Genomic DNA, 22,767 nt, shown 5'->3' with positions numbered 1-22,767 from the left:
TGAGGTGTGAGCATCCTCCTGGGGGCGCGGGACTCTGGCGGGAGCGGGGCGCGGGCCCTTTAAGGCGGGGGCGGGGCGAGCGCCGGCGGCGGTTATTAGCATATATTAGCATGCCCCGCCCCGCCCCGCCGCTGGGAGGCGGCGCGGGGCTCGGTCGGGCAGGCAGCCTGGCGCGGGCGCGGGCGCGGGGCGCACGGGCGCGGGGACTGCAAGCGCCGCGCCGTCCGCCTTATGAGCGCGATGCGGCGCCGCGCCACCCGCGGGCCTAGCCCGCCGCCTCCCCGGGCCCGGGTCCCGTCGCTGCCGCTGCTTCTGCTCGCGCTGGCCGCCCGTGGGGGCTGCGCCGCACCCGCGCCCCGAGCCGAGAACCTCAGCCTGGGAGTGGTGAGTGTGCGGCCGGGATGCGGGGCTCCCGCGGGCCGGGGAGACCCCATCGGGGCGCCTCGGTGCCTGCGGGAACTCGGACGCCCTGCACCCATTTCCTGGGCGGGAAGGCTGAGGCTGGGTCACAGGCTGTCTTACGCGCGCGCACCCGGGTCTGGGAGAGAGGCGGCGGGTCCCTCCCGGGCTCCGTGCGCTCGGAGCCCGCCGCAGTCGCCGGAGCCCGCGGAGGTTGGGGGCTCACCTGGCCCCAGCCCCGTTCCCGGCTCCGTGCAGCCCCAAAGGGGCCCCTGAGGCGGGTGGGACAGCAGTCGCAGCCGCCCAGAGCAGGGCGGTCCCGAGTGCGTTCCCAGTGGGAGTGGCGGGGGGCAGGGGTGCGCGCCCACAACCGAGAAAAAGACAGGGCTGCTGAGTGTGGGCGCCCCGGAAAGTCGGTGGTTTCGAGTTTGCTCCGTTGAGATGTTGAAGATGTTGGGGAGCAAGGGAGCCGGCCTCCCAGCCCCGCACTGGGCACGGGTCTTGGCCCTAGTCCCTGTCCCCTTCCACCCCCAGGGTGGCCGGCCTTGCCTTGCCACCCTTGTCCCTGTCCTGAGCCTGGTGGAGTCCCCCCTCCCATTCCCAGGCTCGGATGTCGCCGTCCCGCCTTCTCCTGCGCCCCTCCCTCAGTATCAGCTGTCCCACTGGCTTGGAAACCATACTGGGGACTGCGCAGTGGCTTCTTCCCGCAACCCCTCCCCCGTTCAGCCCGCCAGGCTTGGAGTCTCCTGTTCGGGACCTGGAAGATTTAGATCAGACTTTATGGGTCTCACCACCCCCGGGCCCCGGGAGGCCAGGCGAGGGCGAGAGCAGGGCGGTGGGTTAAGCAGATTCCTTCTGAGGCTTCCGCCCCTGCAGTTGCCCTCCCTTGCACAGATGAAGGGACAGGGCCGGGGACCTTGGCTCCCTGCCCCCGCCCCCGGCCCACAGCAGTCTCCTAAAGGGGTGCGATAAGGCTCCTCTCCCAGGCCGGTGGCATTCTCGAGCTCCAGGTGGCTTTCAGGCCAGTGCAGGCATTTGGGCGGCATCCGCAGCCCCGTGGTTGGCAGGACTCGGCCACAGTTTCTGGATGAGAAACAGGCTGGGCCACCCCCGCCCAGCTGCCGCAACCCCTGCAGCCGCCTGGGGGGGAACAACCACAGTCCCTGCTGTCTGCATCCAGACGCCAGAGGGTCCCCAGAGCCGCTTCCTCCCAGCCAAACTGCTCTGAAATTGGAGTGCCTTTACCCACCTCCTCCGGGCCCTGGGGTGTCCTGGATGCCCTCCTGGGGCGCATGCTCTGAGGGCATCAAGTCTCGAGGTCTGGGCTGGGTGGTAGTAGAACCAGGCTCCCACCTTCCAGCTGTGAGGGGCCCCACGGGAGGGTTCCTGGGGGTCAGGCCCGCACAGTCAGGACGTGGAGCTCCGGGCCCAGCCAAGTTCGTGTATCACACCCAGTGCCGTTCTGAAGTTTCTCGCCGCCCACCCAGAGGAAGCGGGTCAGGTCCACACTCCTGCTCCCGGATCGCACCTCCATGCCTCCTCCTCTCCCTGCTCCCCTGGGTTCCCCGGCACCCAGGGCACTGGGCAGGGGACGTGGCTCGCCAGCCTGGAGCCCCAGAGACAGCAGGGCCCTGGTATCCGACCCGGCGCGTAAAGAGCAGAGGATGCTGCCCCCCCGCCAGGGAGACCCCCCCCACCCCCCCCAGGGAAGGCCGGGGCCCCTCCAGCCTGAGTGAGAGAAACCTTCCTGCCTCCTGCCCCCGACTTGTGGGCCGAGGGCGGTCTCTGGTGGCCTTCGGGGGAATGACACCTCAGCGCATCAGACCCGGAGGTGCAGGAAGGCTGCGAGACCAGCAGGGATTTGCGGGGAGGAGGGAGGACTCCTCTCCACCCCGCTCTGCAGGCTGCCCCCAGGGGCCCACTGACTCTGGATATTCGGGTCTAGGGCTGCCAGTGAGGAGAAGGGCCCCTTTGTAAGTGTGACCCAGCTTCTGCCAGACAGAGCCGTGCCCAGCGGGTCTCTTGTGCGCTGGCTGTCCCCGGGAGGGGGCTCCCCAACCCAGCCCGCCCGAGCCTCAGAGAACAAAGCAGCGGATTGAGGCCTGCCTCGCCGCCCAACGGTGGGCCTTCGGCCTCGGCGGAGCGGGACAAAAGAGCCCCGTGCCCTCCTGGGGTTGTCGACTGAGCCGCCAGTCCTTCTGGGCCCGTTTTCATTATTTTATTTCTGAGTAGGTAATACCCACAGCAAAATATTCAGGTCGTACAGAAGGGTCTGCAGGGGCCGTTGTCTCCCTCATTTCCTGAGGATCCTTCCGGAGGTGGTCTGGGCACGTAAAAGGGCACGGGGACCTCGGTCCCTTATTGCTACGGATGACACCCTGCTGTCCACTGCTGTGTGCCCTGCTGGTTTCACTTCCCAGTCTAGCCTGGAGAACCGGCCGTATGGGAACGTCTAGGTCCTCCCGGTTCTTTCTGCCCACCCGTCGCATTTCACTGCACGGATGTCACATCCGTTAGCCAGACCCCCGCACGGACGTGCAGGCTGTTCCTAATATTGCGCCATAGCCAGGAGCTGCCAGGACGCCCGCTTACTGCGACGTCAGTATGTGAGGGACCCGGCCCTGGGGGAGCCCAGGTGACAGGCATGCACGTAACGTATCGTATGTTGGCAGATATGCCACCGTCCTCTAAAGTTTGTTCTCAGGTTTCTATCCCAGCAACAAAGTCTGTGAGCTCTTGTCCCTTGTACCACGCGTGTCGGCAGGTCTTTTGATCTCTGACACCCAGACGGTGACGGTGGTTTGTGGCTGAGAGTATGTGCGGGTGGCCGGGAATAAGCAGCGCCCTCAGCGGCCCAGGGGGCTGGGCAGGGGCTGGAGCATCTGTGAGCACATATCCCCCTCCCGGGGGCAGGGAGGGGGGTGGCGGGGGTGACCGTCACCCTGGCCTCAGCCAGTCGCCTCCGGGTCGCCGCTGCTCAGTGCCAGCACCCCAGCAAGCCTCTGGCACCTCGGTGCACTCAGGACCCGTATCAGACCTGGCTTGGGGCCAGGAACATCCCTCTCGGCTGCAGTCAGGGAACCCAACCAAGGGGACCAGGGATGATCTCACTGAGCCGGCAAGAGGGGAGCCTCGGCTCCCAGTTCCCCTCCCAGAGCTTGAATTTAAATGTGACGGTCCTAGGACCCAGCTGGGCCCCTCCCCGACCCTGGAGGCACGTTGTCAACAAGTGAGTTCATTTCCCAGACACTCATGGCCTTGGGGGTCTGGATGACTGAGAAGTCTTTGTGGTGCTTTTGCGGGGGCCTGTAGCGGGGGCCTGTGGCGTGGGCAGGACCACACTGGCCGTCTGTGGTCTGAGCCCCGGGACTGTGGATACTGACTAAACAGGCTGGCGACCAGCCTGGCAGCTGAGGAAATGTCGTTGCCCTTTCAAGGGGCTCTGGGACCAGCCTCTGGGTGTGGATCCCAGGCTGCTGCTCACAGCCTGGGATCTGAGTGGTGGGCCTCAAGTCTCCTCGTCTGTAAAGTGGGGCCATGAGAAGGGGGCAGTGGGGACGTTCCCTGGGTGATGCCCCTGAATCTCTCACCACAGCGTCTGCAGGAAGTAAGCTGCCTTCGTGTTCTGAGGAGGGGGTGCCGGAACGGGGACAAGGGCTTGAGGGCTCACCGGGGTCCTGCCTGACGCAGTGCGTTCCTGGGGGTTTCCGGGGGTGCTTTGCGTGCATGTGGTTTTTGCCTCTCGGTTAATGGTGGCTCGGAGCTTCCAGCGAGATGCTGTGGGTGCAGGGCCTGTGCTGAGCACGGGAGGGGTGACGGGTGCGTCTGTCACACGCTAGCCGACAGCCTGCTGTGTCCCCCCCAGGCACTGTCCAGCTCTCGGGACGGATGGACAGTGGCCTGGGCAGGATGCGGAGCCCACTTCCCGCCTTTACCTGGCCCGCCTGCCCACTCCTCCATCCTCTCTTCCCTCTGTGTCCCAGTCCTACCCGTTCCTTTCTGCTCCCTGAACTTCCAAGGCTGGTTCCTGCCACAGGGCCTTTGCACTAGCTGTTCCCACTGTCAAGAATTCTCACCTCGGCTCATCATCTGGCCAGCTCCTTCTCATCCTTCAGGTGCCACCCCACCCCGAGTACCCATTTAAGGAGCCCCTCCACCCTGTCTCACTTCCCCTCATAGCACAGCGGTCCTGGGAATAGGCCCTGAGGCCGGATAGCCTGGGTTCCCCTCCCAGTTCTGCACTGTCTGGCTGTGTGGCCGTGGGCAAGTGTCCTGACCTCTCTGCACCTCAGTTTCCTCATCTGTAAAATGGTCATAATAATAGCACCCACCTATAAGATCATTTCAGTAGTTCTCTATTGAGCGCCTACCGTGTGCCAAGAGTGAACTGAACCCCACAGACCCCTGTTCTCACAACTTTCCCCTGTGGGTGCTGTGAGTAATTGAGCAGCACTCAATAATCATTGGCCATTAGGATCACTTATCATTTATCATCTGTGACACATATCACGTGTTTATCTTTGGCTTTCCGCACAAGACTGTCCCTCCTGGGTAGACAGCAGGATGGTGTCTCCCCAGATCTTCCCTGTCCCCCCAGCACCTGGCACAGGGATCCCTCGGTGAGGGTGTAGGATGGATGGGTGGACCGTCAGAGGGGGTTCTGGGAGCATCCCCCTGGGGAAGATGCTGGGGGGAGGGGTCATCCCAACCGCCGGCAGCCCCTGGAGGAAGACCCACCCTGCCGGGGGGGCCACCAACTCCTTTCTCTCTGGGTCTTTAGCGCCCGGATGGCCAAGTGGGTCAGACACAGTCTTGAGCCAGAGCTGCGCCCTGTGACCGCGAGCCATTTCCGCAGCTGCACGTGGAGGTGATGGTGACACCGCCCTCGTGGGTGCTGAGGAATGAGTGGGTGAAGGTGCAGAGCCGGCGGCACGCAGTGGGTGCTGAAGGGTCTGTTATTATTTGGGTCTGGGGGTGGGTGCTCTAAAGCCACTGCCCGCCCACCTCCGCTCCCCCAGTGCTCTGACGGTGTCTGCACTGCCCCGGGCCTCCATTTCCTCAACTGTGCCGTGGGGCTAATGACACCCGCTCTCCATACCCCCTACAGACGAGGCTGGCGGAGTCCAGTTAGAGATGGAGGGCGAAGGGGGGCGCCGACAGTTCAGCCGTCCGTCCCCACCGTCCCGGCCAGACACAGGCCCCTCACGGGGCATCGGCGAGCCGACAGGCGTCCCGGGGTCCCGGCTGGCTTCGCTCCAGTCCTGCTCCCACTGCCAGCACGTCCGGCGAGCCCTCGTTTCCCCACCTGTAAGTGGGGACAGCAGTGGCCAGGCCTGGGGCTATGGGAAGGACCTGCGGGGGCACTGCACACAGTAGGCACTTCTTGTTTACCGGCGCCGTAAAGCACAGCACAGCGCGGCCTTGCCTCGCCCACGGGTCCGCCCGTCTGCGGAAGGTTGGTTGCTGCGCCCCCTGGGAGCCAGCACCGAGGCCGCGGGTGCCTGCGCTTGGCGGCTCACCTGCTGGGCCGAGGGGCCGCCAAGACGTGAACGCGAGGCCGCTCTGTGGCGGCGATGGCCCGCTTGCCTGTGACTTTGCTGAGGTCAGGAGGGAGTTTTGTGGTGTGTGCGTTGAACATCGTTAAACATCGTCAGCGCTGTGAACAAATGCATGTTGTGTCAACCAGCGATAAACGATGCAGAGAAAAACAAGACCGGGGCGGGGGCTGGGCGGGGGGAATGGGAAAGCCACGGGAGGGATGGTAGGTGACTGCATTTGCAGGAGGGGCCGGCGCCCCACTTCCTGCCAGTGCCTTGGGCAGGACGCCCACCTCTCTGGGCCTCAGTTTCCCCATCTGCAGTAATGGCTCAGCTCACGGGGGTCCTTGCGGGTAGGAGGGTGAGAGTATGTCCTTGGCTGTCAGGGATTCTCCAAGGCGGGGCGGCCCCTGTGAGTTTGGGGCTCCCCTCGCTCCCCCCTCTCCCCCCCCTCAGCCTTCTGGAAAGTTCACCTTCCGCCCACACAGCCTTGTTGCCCTGGAGACACGGTCACCGTGGTGACAGTGAAGGGAGGACCAGTGGATGAGCACAGGAGGGGGCTGGCCCAGGCGACCCACAGGCTCTGTAAGGTATTGGGGGGCGAGGGGCAGGGCTGGGGACACCTGGGGGGCAAGAGGTCTGGGCCCCCACCCCAGGGGCGGTCCTGACGCAGGCACCACTGTGGTGGGTGCAGGGATCGGGGCTGCATGGGCCCCAGGGGCAGCCGAGGCGGGGCTTTTGTCAGCCTTTGCCCCATGCGAGGACCCCGGCCCTGAGGACGGCTTCTCAGCCTGGTTCCTCTGTGATCTTCCAACGTGTACGTACTACCAGGAAAAACATGAAACCCCGGCCCTTTGGGAATTTGCTTGTCTCCCCTGAAGAGTGGGATGAGCTGGCAGGTCGAGAGGGAGAGAGGAAGAGAGAGAGAAAGGGGCTGTCTGAGACGCCTCCTCCCTCCCAGGGCTCGCGGGCTGACTGTTCCTTCCCAGCAGGGATGGGGGCTTCTTGTTGCGGACGCTTGTGTTTCCACCGAAGGCGAGAGAACAGGATGGCTCAGGGCTGAGCTAGGGTCCCCATGGGCTCTTCAGGCCCCCCGGTCCATGCATCACCTGAGGGCGTCCCCCCAGCAAACCCACCAGGGGCTCGTCCTGTTGTCAGACACCTCCTGAGGATTTCCCCCAGCAAGCTGTCCAGGAATCGACACAGAAGCCCCCCACCACTGGGGGGGCCCCGGGGAGGAGGTGGGCCGGGGGTGTGAAGAGAGGGGACCGGCTTTGTGACGGGGGAGTGAGCTGCACTGGGGCCAGGGGGGATGTCTGAGCCCAAGCCTGCGGGGAAAGGGGGGGGGAGCCCCTCCCTCCCGCCAGCCCCTCAGATCTGGTCCCATTCTTGTAGGAATGGGCTGCGCGCTGCAGTGCCCAGGGCCCGGGCAGGGCCCTGCTGGCCGTGGTCAGAGCGGTGCTTGTCCCAGGCCGGCACAGGCCCTCCGCTCTGCCCTCGTGCTGCAAGCTGACACAGAGCCAGCCACTCAGACCTGCGGCTAAAACCTCCCGCTTTGCAATGTTAGCAAACATTTCCAAGCCACCTGAAGTGCTCTTGAGGCCTGAAGCCCAAAACTGCGCGTGGCCTTCTGGCCAGGGTGCCCAGCCAGCAGAGGGCACAGCCCCTCTGTGGACCCCGTGGAGCCCCGCGAGGGCTGGGAGCAGGGGTCTGCTGCGGTCAGAAGGGGACAGCCGGGAGACGGGTGGTGCTCCCAGGGTGTGTCAGCCCCTGCCCACCCACAGCGACTGGCCGGGGTGGACCATTACCTGGGAAGGAGAGTGGGGACGGCGTCCTCACCCAGCGTCGTGAACGGTCTGAGGAAGCTCCAGAGGGATTCCGCGTGGTCTGGGCGCCTCCAGGCTCTGTAGCCCAGTCCTGCCATCTTGACAAAGAGCTGCAAGATGTGTGTGTGTGTTTTCTGACTTTCAGAAAGAAAACGGCAGAATCAAAACCTTAAAATACATGGAAAACTTTCCCCCAAAATGTGTAGCCACAAATACACATTTCTTAAAATGATTTTTATTGGAGTATGGTTGATTTACAGTGTCGTGTTAGTTTCTGTTAGTACAGCAAAGTGGATACAAATACACGTCTGTAACCTGGAATGCTCTCTTGGGCATCTCCAGGGCCCAGACAGTGATTAGCCAGGGGACCCAGTAAATCCTGTTGCCGGCTGACGGGATGCATTTAAATGTGTTTGAAGTGATGTGAAGGGTGGTCCTCCCGAAAGAAGGGTGCTCAGGGGTGGCAGAGGCCTCAGTGCCACAGAGGGCAGAGCCCAGGGTCAGGGGTGAGCCTGTCCGGCCCCCGTGCTCCCCTCGTCTGAGCACAGGATGTCACTCAGGGGTGAGCCTGTCCGGGCCCCGTGCTCCCCTCGTCTGAGCACAGGATGTCGGTCAGGGGTGAGCCTGTCCGGCCCCCGTGCTCCCCTCGTCTGAGCACAGGATGTCGGTGTGGGGTGTCCACTGGGAGCGTCCTTTGCTTGCTCTTCACTGTCCTGCCTGGGCCGAAGAGGGACCCCCAGACCTGAGGGGGGTCTCCCGGGTCCCCCAGTTCTGCGCATTCTGGGGGCTTCCTTCAGGAGTTGAGGAGGAGGTAAAGGAACAGGGAGACCCCAGCAAGGACTCAGTGTTTCCTGAAAAGGAGGGAATCCAGCTAGTCTGCTGCAGGTGTATGCAAATTATATGCAAATCATTGAGGACCCTTCTGGTCAGTTGCGTTCCCTGGGAATTCCAGGAGGATAGACCCCCTCCCACTGGGCCCCTTGTGGGGGCAGATCCCCGGGGCGGGGAGTCCTCAGGCAGGGGCTGCAAACTTGCAAGCTTCTGGGGGCCCTGCAGGTAGCATAAATGAATCAAGGATTTTTTAAATGTCCACCAAAAAAAAAAAATAGACCTGCAAATCGGTGCATTTCTTGAAGCCTGGTCTGGGAGGGGTGGAGCTCAGAGAGTCTCCAAAACCCTGCCTTCCACCCACCTGTGGGTCCTCCGGAAGCTGGCTGATGAGCCCACCCCCGGCACTGCATCCATATGGCTGAGTGCTTTTTTTTTTTATCCTTTAGGACATTTTTTTTTTTTTTTTTTTTAGCTGCGTTGGGTCTTTGTTGCTGCACACGGGCTGTCTCTAGTTGTAGCGAGGGGGGCTACTCTTCGCTGCGGTGCGCGGGCCTCTCACTGCAGTGGCCTCTCGTTGCAGAGCATGGACGGGCTCTAGGCGTGCGGGCTTCAGTAGTTGTGGCACGTGGGCTCAGTAGTTGTGGCTCGCAGGCTCAGTAGTTGTGGCGCACGGGCTTAGTTGCTCCGCGGCATGTGGGATCTTCCCGGACCAGGACTCGAACCCATGTCCCCTGCATTGGCAGGCGGATTCTCAACCACTGAGCCACCAGGAAAGCCGGCTGAGTGCTTTTTATGGGATTGTCACACAGCTTGGGGCGTGGGCATGAACACCGTGTGGCAGTTGAAGAAACAGAAGCCCCCCAGGAGGTCCCCATGGATGGCATTGGTGCCTCCCTGTCCCCTGGCCCCCCACAGATGGTAAAGGGGTTCTATGTGTGTCCGTGGTAAAAAGGGTTGCCCCCCATTCCTGCTTCCTGTTTGGCTCAGAGGACCCCCACTGGGGCACTTTGCTACAGAGCTGTCTGCTGACAACATGCACTTTATATGGAGGGTACCTGTGTCAGGGCTGATGTGAGCATTTCCACGTTCTAACTCTTTATATCCTCACATCCATAGGCGATGAAACAGCCCAGAGGGGGTATGACTTGCCTCAGTTGCACAGTGAGGAGGGGGCTGGGTGGGATTTGCACCCAGGCAGCCTCGCTCCAGAGTCTGGGCTCTTAACTACTGTGCACATGCAGCTCATAACCAGATTCCTAAAACCAGATTCTGAGCCCATTGCCCTTCTCAGCGTGGGTTTCAGACCTTGGGTCCTAAACTGCTGCCTCACAGGCCAGCTCAGGGCCTGAATTTGGCACTCATGATGTTAAATAACCTTTTAAAAATTTCACTTTCCTAAGTGTCCCCTGGGCATTTTGCTGCCTCAGGAGGAGTGAGGTGGGGCAGGCTGCCATGAGCAGTCACACAGGTTGTGCACTGCTCAAGCCCACCCATCTAAGGGCCATCGAATTTATTAAGACACTTAGGCAAGGAAGGAGCATGAGACGCCCTGTGGGCTACTGGGCAGGGGCTGGAGTGTGGATCTGGGCTAGGAGAGGCCTGCCCCTCCCCGCAGTGATGGCCCCAGGCAGGCGGCTCTTCTGTGGGGCTGAGCCCCCCACCTCCACCCCTCACTGTACTCTCTGCCCGCAGGAGTGGCTGAGCAGGTTCGGCTACCTGCCCCCAGCAGACCCGGAAACGGGGCAGCTGCAGACGCCAGAGGAGCTGTCCAAGGCCATCGTGGCCATGCAGCGGTTCGGAGGCCTGGAGGCCACTGGCGTCCTGGGTCAGTTCTCAGGGTGCAGGGGGAGATGGGTGAGCTGAGCCCAGTTCCTCCTAACTGCCCCCTCCAGCCTGCCCTGCTGTCCTGGGATGGGAGGGAGGATTCCCGCCACATGGGAACCCTCCGTCATCCCCCTCCCCGTCCCCCTGGCCGTGGGCACAGCAGGGGGTGAGTGTGTACCAGCCGCACCCAGACCCCCTTTCCACACTTTCAGTGGGGTCTCAAACTCCATGCCACGGGCCAGGCAGGCCAACTGTCGGAGTGGGGTCTGGCCACCCACACCCCAGTTGAGTCGCCCCATTGGGGTGCCAGGCCTGTGCTGTTGAAACTGCCCGCTTTCCAAGAGAAACCAGAAATCTGGGGGGTTTATGTGAGCACCCCACTTTTTACATTTTGGCCACAAATTCCAATTTTGTAAAGACTCTTCGAAGGGCCAGCTGATCAGAACATGTCTGTCCCCAGGCCTCTCAGGAGTAGACACGTGTGTCACACACAGAGCCGGTCAGGTGTGTGTCCCGTGAGATGCAGGGGACATTGGCCAACGGTCCGAGTTGGGGCCATGCCCCCTCCGACTGCTCAGGGCCCTGCCGTACATTAGTAAATGCTTGGAAAGCCCCCCATCCTGGTCTGTGGACGTCCCCCTGGCAGGGGGGCCCGACATAGCTGGAGGCCTGGGCCTCGTCCCCCCAGACCCGGTGCAGGGAGCGAGGGGGACGGGACTGGAGTCGGTGCCAGCTCTCGGGGGGCTGCTGGGAATCCCAGGTCGGGGGTGAGCGTGCGCTGGGCCTGACCCCCACCCGCCTGTCCGCCCTGCAGATGAGGCCACCCTGGCGCTGATGAGAACCCCGCGCTGTTCCCTCCCTGACCTCCCAGCTGCAGCCCCGGCTCGAAGGAGGCGCCAGGCTCCGGCCCCGACCAAGTGGGGCAGGAGGAACCTGTCATGGAGGTGGGTGGGCGGGGCTCCACCTGGCCTGGCCTTTCAGGGGTCTGGGCGGGCGGGGCTCCACCTGGCCTGGCCTTTTGGGGGTCTGGGTGTCGGGGTGGGAGGGACGGCCAAAATGAGCACCCACAGACCGGGACTTAAGAGACAGGAATTTATCCTCTCGGTTCTGGAGGCCAGAAATCCGAGATCCAGGGGCCCCAGGTCCCTTGGAGGCTGTGAGGGAGAATCCAGCCCGGCCCCTGTCCAGGCACTGCCAGCAGCCCTGGGCCCGTGGCTCTGCTCCCTGCTTCCATCTTCACGTGTCCTCCTTCCGTGTCTGTGTCCCCTTCTGTCTGTTGTGAGGACACTCACTGGATTTAGGGGCCGCCCTAATCCGGGATGCACTCGTCTCCATCCTCGCCCCAGTTACGTCTGCAAACCCTATTTCCAAATAAGGGCCCCGGTGTGCCCCCCCCCAACCCTCCCGGGGCAAGTTGTTCCAGGGAGCGCACTCCAGCCTGGGGCGGGGGCACTGGGCCTGTCCCCGCGGCCTACCCGGCGACCGACCCAGCTCTGACCCCGCCTGCCCCAGGGTCCGCACGTTCCCGCGGGACTCGCCCCTGGGCCGCGACACCGTACGCGCGCTCATGCACTACGCGCTCAAAGTCTGGAGCGACCTCACGCCCCTGAACTTCCACGAGGTGGCCGGCAGTGCCGCCGACATCCAGATCGACTTCTCCACAGCTGACCACAACGACCGCTACCCCTTCGACGGCCCCGGCGGCGCGGTGGCCCACGCCTTCTTCCCGGGCGACCACCACACCGCAGGGGACACCCACTTTGACGACGACGAGGCCTGGACGTTCCGCTCCTCAGGTGCGTCCGGGCTGGGGTGGCCCCGGGGACCCCGCATAACCCCCGGCCCCTGGCGGAGCCCACGATGGTGTAGGGGGCCACACCAGCCCCCCGGGAAGAGGAAACCGCTACGGCTCCCCTGCCTAAAGCCGTGGGCACCCGTCCAGCTCCGGAGGGCAGCTCTGCGTCCTCCTCCAGGCTGACCTCACCAGCCGTCTCTGGCACGGGCAACCCACCTGGCGGACCCGGGCTGGGCTCGCAGGCCTGGGACGTGACTCCGTGAGCCAGGCTTGTCCTCGCCCTGGTCCAGCTCCCAAGAGGGAGGGCAAGCTTGTAACGCCTCTGCAGGCCTAGGCACGCCATCACTTCTGCTAAGTCCTGTTGTCCAAAGGAGTCGCAGGCCCCTAGCTTCAAGGTGGGATGAGGGGCAGAGCCGCGTGGCACAGGCTGTGGGTACGGGCGGGGAAGACGGGGGCCTTGCGGGGTGAGTCTATATACCAGGCTGGGGAGCCCATCCCAGCTGGAGGAGCCAGAAGTGGCCCCGTAGAACCTGTGGGTTTTATGCCTTGATGGGAGCCCAGGCCCGTCCTATGGGGCCTGGAGAATCTATTCAGTGCTGTGGGGTTGAGGGAGCTTACAGTGACCCCTATAACTTGGGATCCTGATGGCCAGCAAGGCCTGAAATATTTACCATGTGGCCTGTACAGAGTAGTTTGCCAACTTTACTGTGAGGGGCACGTGGTAGGTGAGGGGGACGAAGAGACCCCCAGGGCCCGAGAGGCCCCTGTGAACTCCACAGGGCCTCCTAGGAAGCAGACAAGCCCTGAGTGACTCCACAGGACCCGTCTGTCCAGGACCGGGGCCTCCTCTGTAACCAGCCTGGGGGACTCATCTCACCCCACCCCACGGGACCCGTCCCCGGGGCCCCGCAGGAGCTGGCGGTGCCTCCCTGGGCTCACTGGCTCCTGTGTCCCCAGATGCCCACGGCATGGACCTGTTCGCAGTGGCTGTCCACGAGTTCGGCCACGCCATCGGGCTGAGCCACGTGGCGGCCACACGCTCCATCATGCAGCCGTACTACCAGGGCCCGGTGGGCGACCCGCTGCGCTACGGGCTCCCCTATGAGGACAGGGTGCGCGTCTGGCAGCTGTACGGTGAGTCCTCCCCCCAGTCCTCCCCCCAGAGCCGTCACGGGTCGCCCGGGGATGGGGACAGCAGTGCCGGGGACCCCCAGAGCGCAGAACCCCACGGAAGAGGGCTGGTTCTGTCTTGTTCGCCGCGTGCTCAGCATCTGGGACCGCCTGGCGCACGCTGGCTGCCCCGCGGTGTGTGTGGAACGAATAAGCAGGTGAGCTGTGTCGCCAGGGGTCCCTAGGGCCTGGGGCCCCGCTGCCCTTTCCACGGAGCTCATCTCAGAGCCCCGGGCAAGATCCCACGTCCAGTCCCCAGACGGTTGCAGGTTGTGACAGCTGACATTGATGGCGACCCAGGGCCCACGCAAAGCACTTACATGTATTAAGTCATCCAGTCTTTACAACCTGCGAAGTAGGTTCCACGTCCCCACTGAGAGATGGGAGCGCTGAGCCAGGACGGACCCAGGGCCAGCTCCGGGGCCCCCTCTGCTGGGGACACATCAGGCAATGTGGCAGAAGGAGGTCTGTCCTGGGAGCTGCAAGAGCAAGGCGGGGGTGATGAACCCTCCCCCAGTCGCCCCCCTTCTCCACGCTGGGCTCCCTAACCCCACCCCAGTCTGCCCCTACCCACAGCGGCCAGAGCAGTCCTCTTAAAGCCCGGGATCGAGTGCCTCACCTCGGAGGCCAGCCTCCCCTCATTCCACGTTGCAGCCTCTCCCCTCCGCCTGGACCGCCCCCCCCCCCCCCCACCGCTTCACTGTTGCCCCAGCGCTTACCACCCTCTGACATCTGTGGACGTTTTTTATTGTAGTAAAATTTACGATTTTTACCCTTTTAAAGCAAACTATTCAGTGACATTTGGTACATTCACAATGTTGTCCATCCACCGTTTCTCTCCACTTCCAGAATGTTCTCATCCTGCCCCCCTCCCCCCGCCATCCCACCTCACCCATTAGCAGTCACTCCCCATCCACTCCCCAGCCCCCGGCAAACACTCGTCACTTTTCTGTCTCTCTGGATTTGCCTCTTCTGGACATTTCACATAAATGGAATCATACAGTGTGTGGCCTTTTGTGTCTGGCTGCTTTCACTTAGCATGTGTGTTCCAGGGTCATCCCCGCCATGGCATGCATCAGTAATTCATTCCTGTTGACAGCTGAATAATTTTATTTATCCATTCTTCCGTCGGTGGACATTTGGGTTGTTTCCACCTTTTGGCCATTATGAATAACGCTGCTGTGCACAATCACGTACAGCTTTGTGTTTGAACACCTGTTTTCTGTTACTTTGGGTCTGTACGCAGGAGTGGAGCTGGGGGGCGGGGGTGGGGTATAAACACGCCTTTAAGTCAGTGAGGCACCTGTGCCTTCTCACGCATCACGATGCTCTGGCTCCGGGGACGGGAGTCTCCCCTGTCCTGCTCGCCGCCGCAGCCCAGCGCTCGGCTCGGTCAACACGCAGCGCCACCCACCCGATGGCCTCGGCTCCGTCCTGGCGGCTCCAGGAAGGGCGGTGGGGTCTGCAGGGAGGCGGGTGTGCTGGGCCCGATGCAGCCTCCTTGTCTCCACAGGCGTGCGGGAGTCCGTGTCCCCAACGGCACAGCCGGACACCCCGGAGCCCGAGGAGCCGCCCCTCCTGCCGGAGCCCCCTGACGATCGCTCTAGCAGCCCGTAAGCCGTGGGCCCCTCGTCTCCACTCTGCAGCCAGCACGGCCCCCAGCAGCGGCTCAGAGTCCGGAGCTCGTGGCTCTTCTGGGCCCGCTGAGCCCTGAGTGACAGTTAGTTTCTTTTCTTATGGACGGACAGTGGGGGGGAGCCCCGCTCACCCCAGCCCAGAACCGTGCAGAGGCCTTGACTTTCAAACGTGCGATTTCCTCTCACCCTTCGTCCCAGTCAGTCATCGACGGCTGCGTAACAAGCAGCCCTGCCTCATGGCATGAAACCACCACTATATCATTGGGCGCGTGGGTTCTGTGGGTCAGGAACTTGGACAGGGCACAGTCGGGGGCCGGGGGTCGGCTCCACAGTGTTGGGAACATCTGCTGGGGGCTGGAATCGTCTGGGGGCATCTTGACTCAGGTCTGGTGCCTGGGCTGGGCTGACTCGAAGGCTGGGCTCAGCTGGGCACCATCTGTGTCCCGTGCCGGCGGCTGGATTCCTAGAGTGGCTGTCCCAAGGGAGCATCCGGAGGGCTGGCAGTGCTGGAGGCCCCGCAGCAGCTGTCTGCCTTTTAAGGCCCAGCCTTGGCTTCGTCTAACCCTGTGGTGAAAGCGGTCAGAGCCCGCCTACTCTCACCCCCCACCCCCAGTGGAACAAGTGCCACAGAATCTGCAGGGGGGCGTCCCCGTCCACCCCTCCCACCTTTGCCCTCACAGCCTGGCACGCCTCCTTGCCACCTTCACGCTCACACAAAACACTAAACACAGAAATACAAACAGAAATCTGTGTATTTAGGCTTCCGTGGTTTGGTTCGTTTTGAGGTTTGGTTTTCCAAACGTGGGATGTTTTTATGCTTTTCTCACTCAGCTGTATGTGGTGAATTTCCACTGAGGTCAACAGATGTTGCTCTAACTTGTGTTATTATTGTTCTTCATTGCACTTATTTATTGAATAAGTAACACCTGCCAGCGGTACACGATTCCGGAGGCACAAAAAGCGCTCACAGTGAGAAGTTAGTCCTCACCGCTGACCTAGCGGTCCCCTCCCTGCGGCAAACGTTTGTGCGTGTGCGTGTCCTTCCAGAGAGACTCCACACGTGTATAGAAAGCCAAGCGTGTAGATGTACACGCGTGAACCCAGTGGGATGTCTCCTACGCTGCTCTGTGCCTCGGCTCTGGCCCCAGGGCCCGTGGAGGCCTCTGAGCTGAGCTGCCCTGCGGTACGCGTGTGCCCTGCCCTGTTTTCAAGTCCTGGATCGGTGGGCGTTTAAGTTCCTGACCTTCTGTCGTCACAAATGATGTTGCTGAGAGTCCTGTCCGTGGACAGAGCCCCGGACTCAGAATCGGGGTCCCGGCACACGCACGCTCAGCGTTTCTGTAGAAAGTGCCCGGCTGGCTTCTCGATGCTTCGCTGGCGGCGTTGAGAGCGCCTGCTCGTCCAAGCGCTCCCTGACGCTCGCTCAGGGATCCACCTTGCAACCTGCGCGGCGAGCACGGGGCTCAGTTTCACCTGCTTTTCTCTCTTGACTAAACTGCTGTGGCCGCTGGGCCTGCAGGCGGTGATGCGGGCGCGCAGGGTCCTTCGGGGACGCTTGTCCCCGTGGCCTTGCGCAGCCCAGCTCCCCGGGGCAGCTCGGAGTGGGGCTGCCTCCCAGCCCGGCCCTCTCTCTGCCCCCAGGCCCAGGAAGGATGTGCCCCACAGATGCAGCGCCCACTTTGACGCCGTGGCCCAGATCCGAGGCGAGGCCTTCTTCTTCAAAGGTAACCCCCTCGGGGTCCAGCGGCCGGCGGGCAGAAGAGCAGACCCCGCTCTGGGCCCCAGGCCGGCCACCTGCAGCCCCACCCCCTGTGTCCCCCCAGGCAAGTACTTCTGGCGGCTGACCCGGGACCGGCACCTGGTGTCGCTGCAGCCGGCGCAGGTGCACCGCTTCTGGCGGGGCCTGCCGCCGCGCCTGGACAGTGTGGATGCCGCGTACGAGCGCCCCAGTGACCACAAGATCGTCTTCTTCAAAGGTGGGCGCCCCCCATCTGGGTGCCTGCCGCGCGTCGCTGACCGGGGCCGCAGCCCGCGCTCCCCAGGACCCCCGAAGCTCGCGTCCCCGCGGGAGGCCGGTCCTGTGCTTTGCTCTGCGGGCCCGGAGCTCAGAGCAGAGAGTATCCCGTTCATCTGTGCACTCAGCCGATTTGTAGTTATTGAGCACCTGCCATGTGCTCTGCACTGTGGTAGGCCCCGCAGGCACACAGTGGGCAAGACACGAAAATCCCTGCCCTCATTCTGGGGCGGGGGACACACAATAAGCACCTGCAAGTAACGCGGGAGTTAATTTCAGACAGACCCGAGGGAACGGGTACCAGACAGAGGGAGCTGCCAGTGCAAAGGCCCTGAGGCAGGAACAACCTTGCTGATTGAAAGAACCTGGAAGAGGGTGATGAGGCTGGATCAGAGTGAAGGGTGAGGAGGTGGGGGTGGGAAGTGCAGGTCGACGCCCGAGGGGCCGTGGGAAGGAACTGGATTTAGTCTAAGAGCAGGGGGAAACTGCTCTCCCATCTCAGTCCAGGGTGACAGGTCCACTGGAGGAGGGGTGTCACTTCACCCTCAACAGCCCCGCTCCCGGGCTGGGCTGGGGAGGTGGTTCCTGCTCTTGGGGAGCATGCTGTCTCTTTGGGGAGAAGGCAAGGTGCCCCGCCTGCAGCAGGAGAATGAGTCCGGCCAATTATGTGGGCGCTTCGGGGGCTGTGAGCCTTCCTCAGCCTCACGCACTGCTGTATGTACGTGCAGCTGTGTTTTGGGGGTGCAGGGTCTGTAGGTCCCCGGAGTGAAGCCACCCTGCTGCCCTGACCCAGGCTGTCCAGCCTGGCCTCCCTTGTGTGGTGCCTGGGCTCGACCCCTCCACACTCACCCTGGCGCGCCCCCTGACAGTGGAATCACCGTCTCCCAGGCTGGATGTCAAGGGCTGGCCACAGTCATGGTGGGGGGACCTGTCTGGCATCTTCTAAGTAACTTGGATTATTTCTTAACATTTAAAAATCGGGAGATCCCCATGAGAAACCACAGCTCCAGACTTGAAATATGAGACAGTGTGGGCACTTGGGGCCTGTGCACTTGCCTGGCAGCGTCAGCTGGAGCAGGTCGGGCTGCCCTGTCAACGTCACCCCACGTGTGTGCCCACTCAGAGGAAAGCCTCACAGCCCTTCTTGTTGTGATTGCGCGGGGCCCTGTCTGCAGCTGTGCCGTCGTTTCCTTCCGTTGTTGCCAGTCTCTGACAGACGATTTTTTAGAAATTATTGTTAATTGTGGTAAAAAAAAAAAAAACACACACACACAATGTAAAAGTTACCTTCTTAACCATTTTTAAGTGTACAGTTCAGGGGCATTAAGTACTTTCACACTGTGTGCAACCATCACCACCGTCCATCTCTAAAGCGTTTTCATCTTGTAAAGTTGAAATTCTGTCCCCATGAAACACTAACTCCCCCTCCCCCTCCTCCAACCCCCGGCACCCACCATCCTGCTTTCTGTCTCTATGGATTTGTCTGCTCTAGGGACCTCATATAGTGGAACCACACAGGATTTGTCTTTTTGTGACGGGCTTATTTCACTGAGCATAATGTCCTCAAGGTTCATCCACGTTGTAGCAGGTGTCAGAATTCCCTTCCTTTTTTAAGGCTGAGTAGTGTTCCATTGTGTGGATGGACCACATTTTATCATCTGTCGATGGATACTTGGGTTGCTTCCACCTCTTAGCTATTGTGAATAATGCTGCTGTAGACATGGGTGTACAGATAGCTCTTTGAGAACTTGCTTTCAATTCCTTTGTGTATATACCTAGGGGTGCGGTTACTGGATCCTGCACTATTTCTATGTTTAATTTTTTGAGGAACTGCCAAACTTTTTTCCACAGCAGCTGCTCCCATTTTACATTCCCACCAGCGGTGCCCAATTCCTCGCATCCTCACCTACGCTTGCTGTTTTCTGGGGGTGGGTTTGATCGTGCCCATCCTAGTGGGCGTGTGGTGGTGTCTCATTATGGTTTTGACATGCCTTTCCCTGATGACTAGTGACGTTGAGCATCTTCTCATGTGCATACTGACCATTTGAATATCTTCCTTGGAGAAATGTCTGTTCCAGTCCTTTGTCCAGCCAAAGATTTTTTTAATGTTTTGCTTCTTTTTCATTTGTATCTTTTTCATTTGTTTCTTTTTTCATTTGTTGTTTTGTTTTGTTGGCCACACCTTGCATCTTGCAGGGTGAAAGCACAGAGTCCTAACCACTGGACCGCCAGGGAATGCCCTCATTTGTTTTCTAAATAACAGGGTTGATTTGTTGCTAAACCCGGGTGGGAGTGGGGGACACGACAACACACACCCAATTTTAATTCCCACCTTCTGCGGCAGAGCAGCTAAGGAAGTTTCCAGAGCGCACAGTCAAGGATATACCCAACAAGGATCTTAATCACACCATCTTCCAAAAGCTTTACATGCAGATTTGAAGTTCTTGGTGATTTCTCAACCTCTGCTTCTGTGTAAGCTGACAAGGCAGCACACGTGCAGGTCCGGTGGGCCTTGACCCAGTGCCCTTCCTGCCCAGCCCGCCTCACGGCAGAAGTGGACAAGGCCCCGCTGACCAAAGTGGCTTCTCGGGGTGGGGGTGGGGGGTCTTGCCCCCTGTCTGTGATGTGGCCGCCTCATCTGGCCCCGCGTCCCCAGGCTGTTGGCACGTGTGGGACCCCTGCTGGGAGCACCGCAGGCGCTCAGTGAACCCTCCTGGGAGTTACACCGTGGGCACTGGGCATCGGGGTGTCCGTCTGCGGGAGGGGCAAGGGCTGGGGCCCCCGCCCAGCGCGCTGGGCGAACCCGGGCCCACGGCTCTTTCTCTCGCCCCCAGGAGACAGATACTGGGTGTTTAAGGACAATAACGTAGAGGAAGGATACCCGCGGCCCATCTCGGACTTCGGCCTCCCGCCGGGCGGCGTCGATGCTGCCTTCTCCTGGGCCCACAATGACAAGACTTATTTCTTTAAGGACCAGCTGTACTGGCGCTACGATGAGCACACACGGCGCATGGACCCTGGCCACCCCGCCCAGAGCCCCCCATGGAGGGGCGTCCCCAGCACACTCGACGCTGCCATGCGCTGGTCCGACGGTGAGCCGGGCGCCGGGGGAAGGGCGAGTCCGGGGCTGCCTCGGCCTCCACACCTGGGGAGCGGGGACCCAGGGGCACATGCGTGCGTCTGCCCCGCCCCCCGTGCCGCGGACACCACCCGCCCCCGGAGGGGCCCCTGGGTCGTCCCCTCTGGCGCTTGTTCACCTCTCCCTTCATCCCTTCCTCGCCCCCGTCACCCCTCCAGCCATAGCAGCCTCGCCTCCTGCTCTCTCTCTCACACACACACACACACACACACACACACACACACCCCCCAGGGCCTTTGCACCTGCCGTGCGTCCCCCACCCAACACTTTCCCCACCGGGGTCAGGCCTCCGCCCAAACGTCATTGCAGCGCCCCCTGGCTGCAGTGCGAAGTACACCACCCTCCCACAGGGGCAGCTCCACCCGTACGGGAAGTTGCGTTGGTTCTATTTGCACAGCCATGTCCCCAGTACCTAGAACAGCCTGGCACATAGTAGGCCCGCAGTAAATACATAGTAGGGAAAAAGCAGAGGTCATCTCATCCATCCCCCTGCCTCCAGGCGGCTCCTTGAGCTTTCCCAGGCCTGCAATGCTCTGAGTGCCCACAGATGGGCTCTCCGGAGGCTGGGACCGAGGCTCTGGCTCTCACCTGAGACGCTCTACGCCCGGCCTCCCTACTGGCCCCGCAGCTCTCTGCATTCCGTCCTCCCGCCGTGTAGACCGAGTCCCGCGCGCTGCAGCGGCCGGAGCTCAGCTGCCTGCCCTCTTCTCCCCCAGGTGCCGCCTACTTCTTCCGCGGCACGGAGTACTGGAAGGTGCTGGACGGCGAGCTGGAGGTGGCGCCCGGGTGCCCGCAGTCCACGGCCCGGGACTGGCTGGTCTGCAGAGACCCGCCCGCTGACCCCGAGGGCGCAGACGGAGAGGCCGGGGCCCACGCCCGGCCGGGGCAGCGCGACCACAGCCGCTCGGAGGACGCCTACGAGGTCTGCTCCTGCACCTCCATCGCCGCCCCAGCACCGCGGGCCGCGGACCCACTGCTGGCCGCGCTGCTGAGCTTCCTGTGGACAGCGGCCCGGGCCCTGGCGCTATGACATTCGGCGCTGGCCTGCGACAGGACAGAAGGGGCCACGGCCCAGAGCCACAAAGTGCAAGGACTGATGCCCGCCCCTCCAGCGCCTGAGCCAAGCGTCCCTGCAGAGCGGACCCCGCCTTGCAGATGGGGACGGCGCCACCAGCCCCCGGGCCGAGGCCACCGGGTGCAGCCTCCCCGACTCGGCAGAGGCCAGCAGAGGGCGCTGCTCCCCGGGCGCGGATGCAGGGGGAGCGCCCGCCTGGCCTGCCTGCCCTCTGCCAGCTGGGGAGACTGCGTCACGTTCCGGCCGCATCGGGGCCGGGAGCCGTCCTTTCAGCGAGCGAGTGACTGAATCTCACGGAGACTGACCGAGGAGCCAGGGGTACCCGGCAGGGCTGGGGGCGTTACATCAGGTCCGCAGGCCCTGGCAAGAGCAGCCCGGAGGCCCACGGGCACCCCCTCCCCATCACCTGCCGTAAAGCCGCCCCTGGTGCTTCCGCCCGCCCGTGGGGCTTCCTCTCCTGGTCCCAGTGGGCCTGCCGGCTGCCTTGACCAGGGCAGCCGCCTCCACGGGCGAGCCCCCAAGCTGGGGCCGTGGTGGGCTTCCCTTGTGACGCGTTTCAGACAAACACGATCTCTTCCTGCTTTGTAACGGCTCAGGCTCGGCTCCCTGACGCGCCCAGGCGGTCCGAGCGTGGGCGTCCTCCGGGGCTTCAAGGGGCTCTGCAGACCTGGTCCCAGACCACCTGCACTCTGGGGTGGGGGGCCTCCAGGAAGGCCTGTGCAGTGGTCACCAACACCTTCCTGCCCAGCGCCTCCTTGACAACTCCATGACCCCTGGGTCATTACACCCATTTCACAGATGGACAAGCTGAGGCCCAGCTCAGGGAAACGAGCCTCCTGCCCGCAGGCAGGGGTCGGGCCGAGTCAGGTCTCAGGATCTGGGGTTCTGGCACGTTCACCCAACCCTCCCTGATGGACGGAGTGCCTACCTGCACGTGCAGGTACTGCTCTCAGTGTGGAACGTGCAGAACGAGACAAGGTCTTGGGTGAGGCACCTGGGACGCTGTCTGCCGCCCCGAATGCCCTGGAGGGCCTCCCAACAGGGAGTGCAGGGAGGTGGCTGCATCCCATTGCTCCTTCTGCCCCGGGTTCCAAGGCCAGGATGGCAGCCACTGCCCTCCCACCCGGAGGGGCAAGGCATGGGGGCTGGACCCCCTTCACCCGGGAGGGCGACCTTTCCCAGAAGCCCTGGCTGCCTGCCCGCTCCCCCTGGCAGGGAGTGGTTGATCAGTGCTTCTCCTGGGGGTGCGTGGACATGGGGGTGGGACGGTCCTTGCCCATCCCTGTCGCGGCCTTAGATAACCCCAAAGGTAGGGTCACCTGGGTTGAGAACCTCTGGTCTAGAGGAATCACCACGCCTCCCTGGGGCTGGGGGAGGTGAACACCTGCAGCAAACATGGTGTCGGTTAGGAAGAGGAGGGTAGGTGAGGTGAGCATCAGGCCATAAGGGGGTGCGAAGAGCTCCTGCAGGGGCCGCTTCAGAGCAGGGGTTTCTCCAGGCGGGGAGCCCAGCCAGCAGTA

The 22,767-nt window shown here is 62.5% G+C and overlaps 1 protein-coding gene across 1 annotated transcript; it reads left to right on the top strand.

The window, feature by feature from the left end:
- Nucleotides 1-206: 206 nt before the first annotated feature.
- Nucleotides 207-21,822, top strand: MMP17 (matrix metallopeptidase 17). Its single transcript, XM_059893781.1, has 10 exons — nt 207-384; nt 10,286-10,418; nt 11,232-11,361; nt 11,930-12,213; nt 13,170-13,346; nt 14,896-14,995; nt 16,661-16,743; nt 16,843-16,995; nt 19,868-20,125; nt 20,889-21,822. The coding sequence occupies exons 1-10, from the start codon at nt 232-234 to the stop codon at nt 21,200-21,202; spliced, it is 1,785 nt and encodes a 594-aa protein (XP_059749764.1). The 5' UTR covers nt 207-231; the 3' UTR covers nt 21,203-21,822.
- The last annotated feature ends 945 nt before the right edge of the window (nt 21,823-22,767 follow it).

Source organism: Balaenoptera ricei, chromosome 14, assembly GCF_028023285.1.
Source record: "Balaenoptera ricei isolate mBalRic1 chromosome 14, mBalRic1.hap2, whole genome shotgun sequence".
NCBI lineage: Eukaryota > Metazoa > Chordata > Mammalia > Artiodactyla > Balaenopteridae > Balaenoptera > Balaenoptera ricei.
The sequence above is the reverse complement of the archived record's forward strand: the minus strand, read 5'-3'. Positions and strand labels throughout refer to the sequence as shown.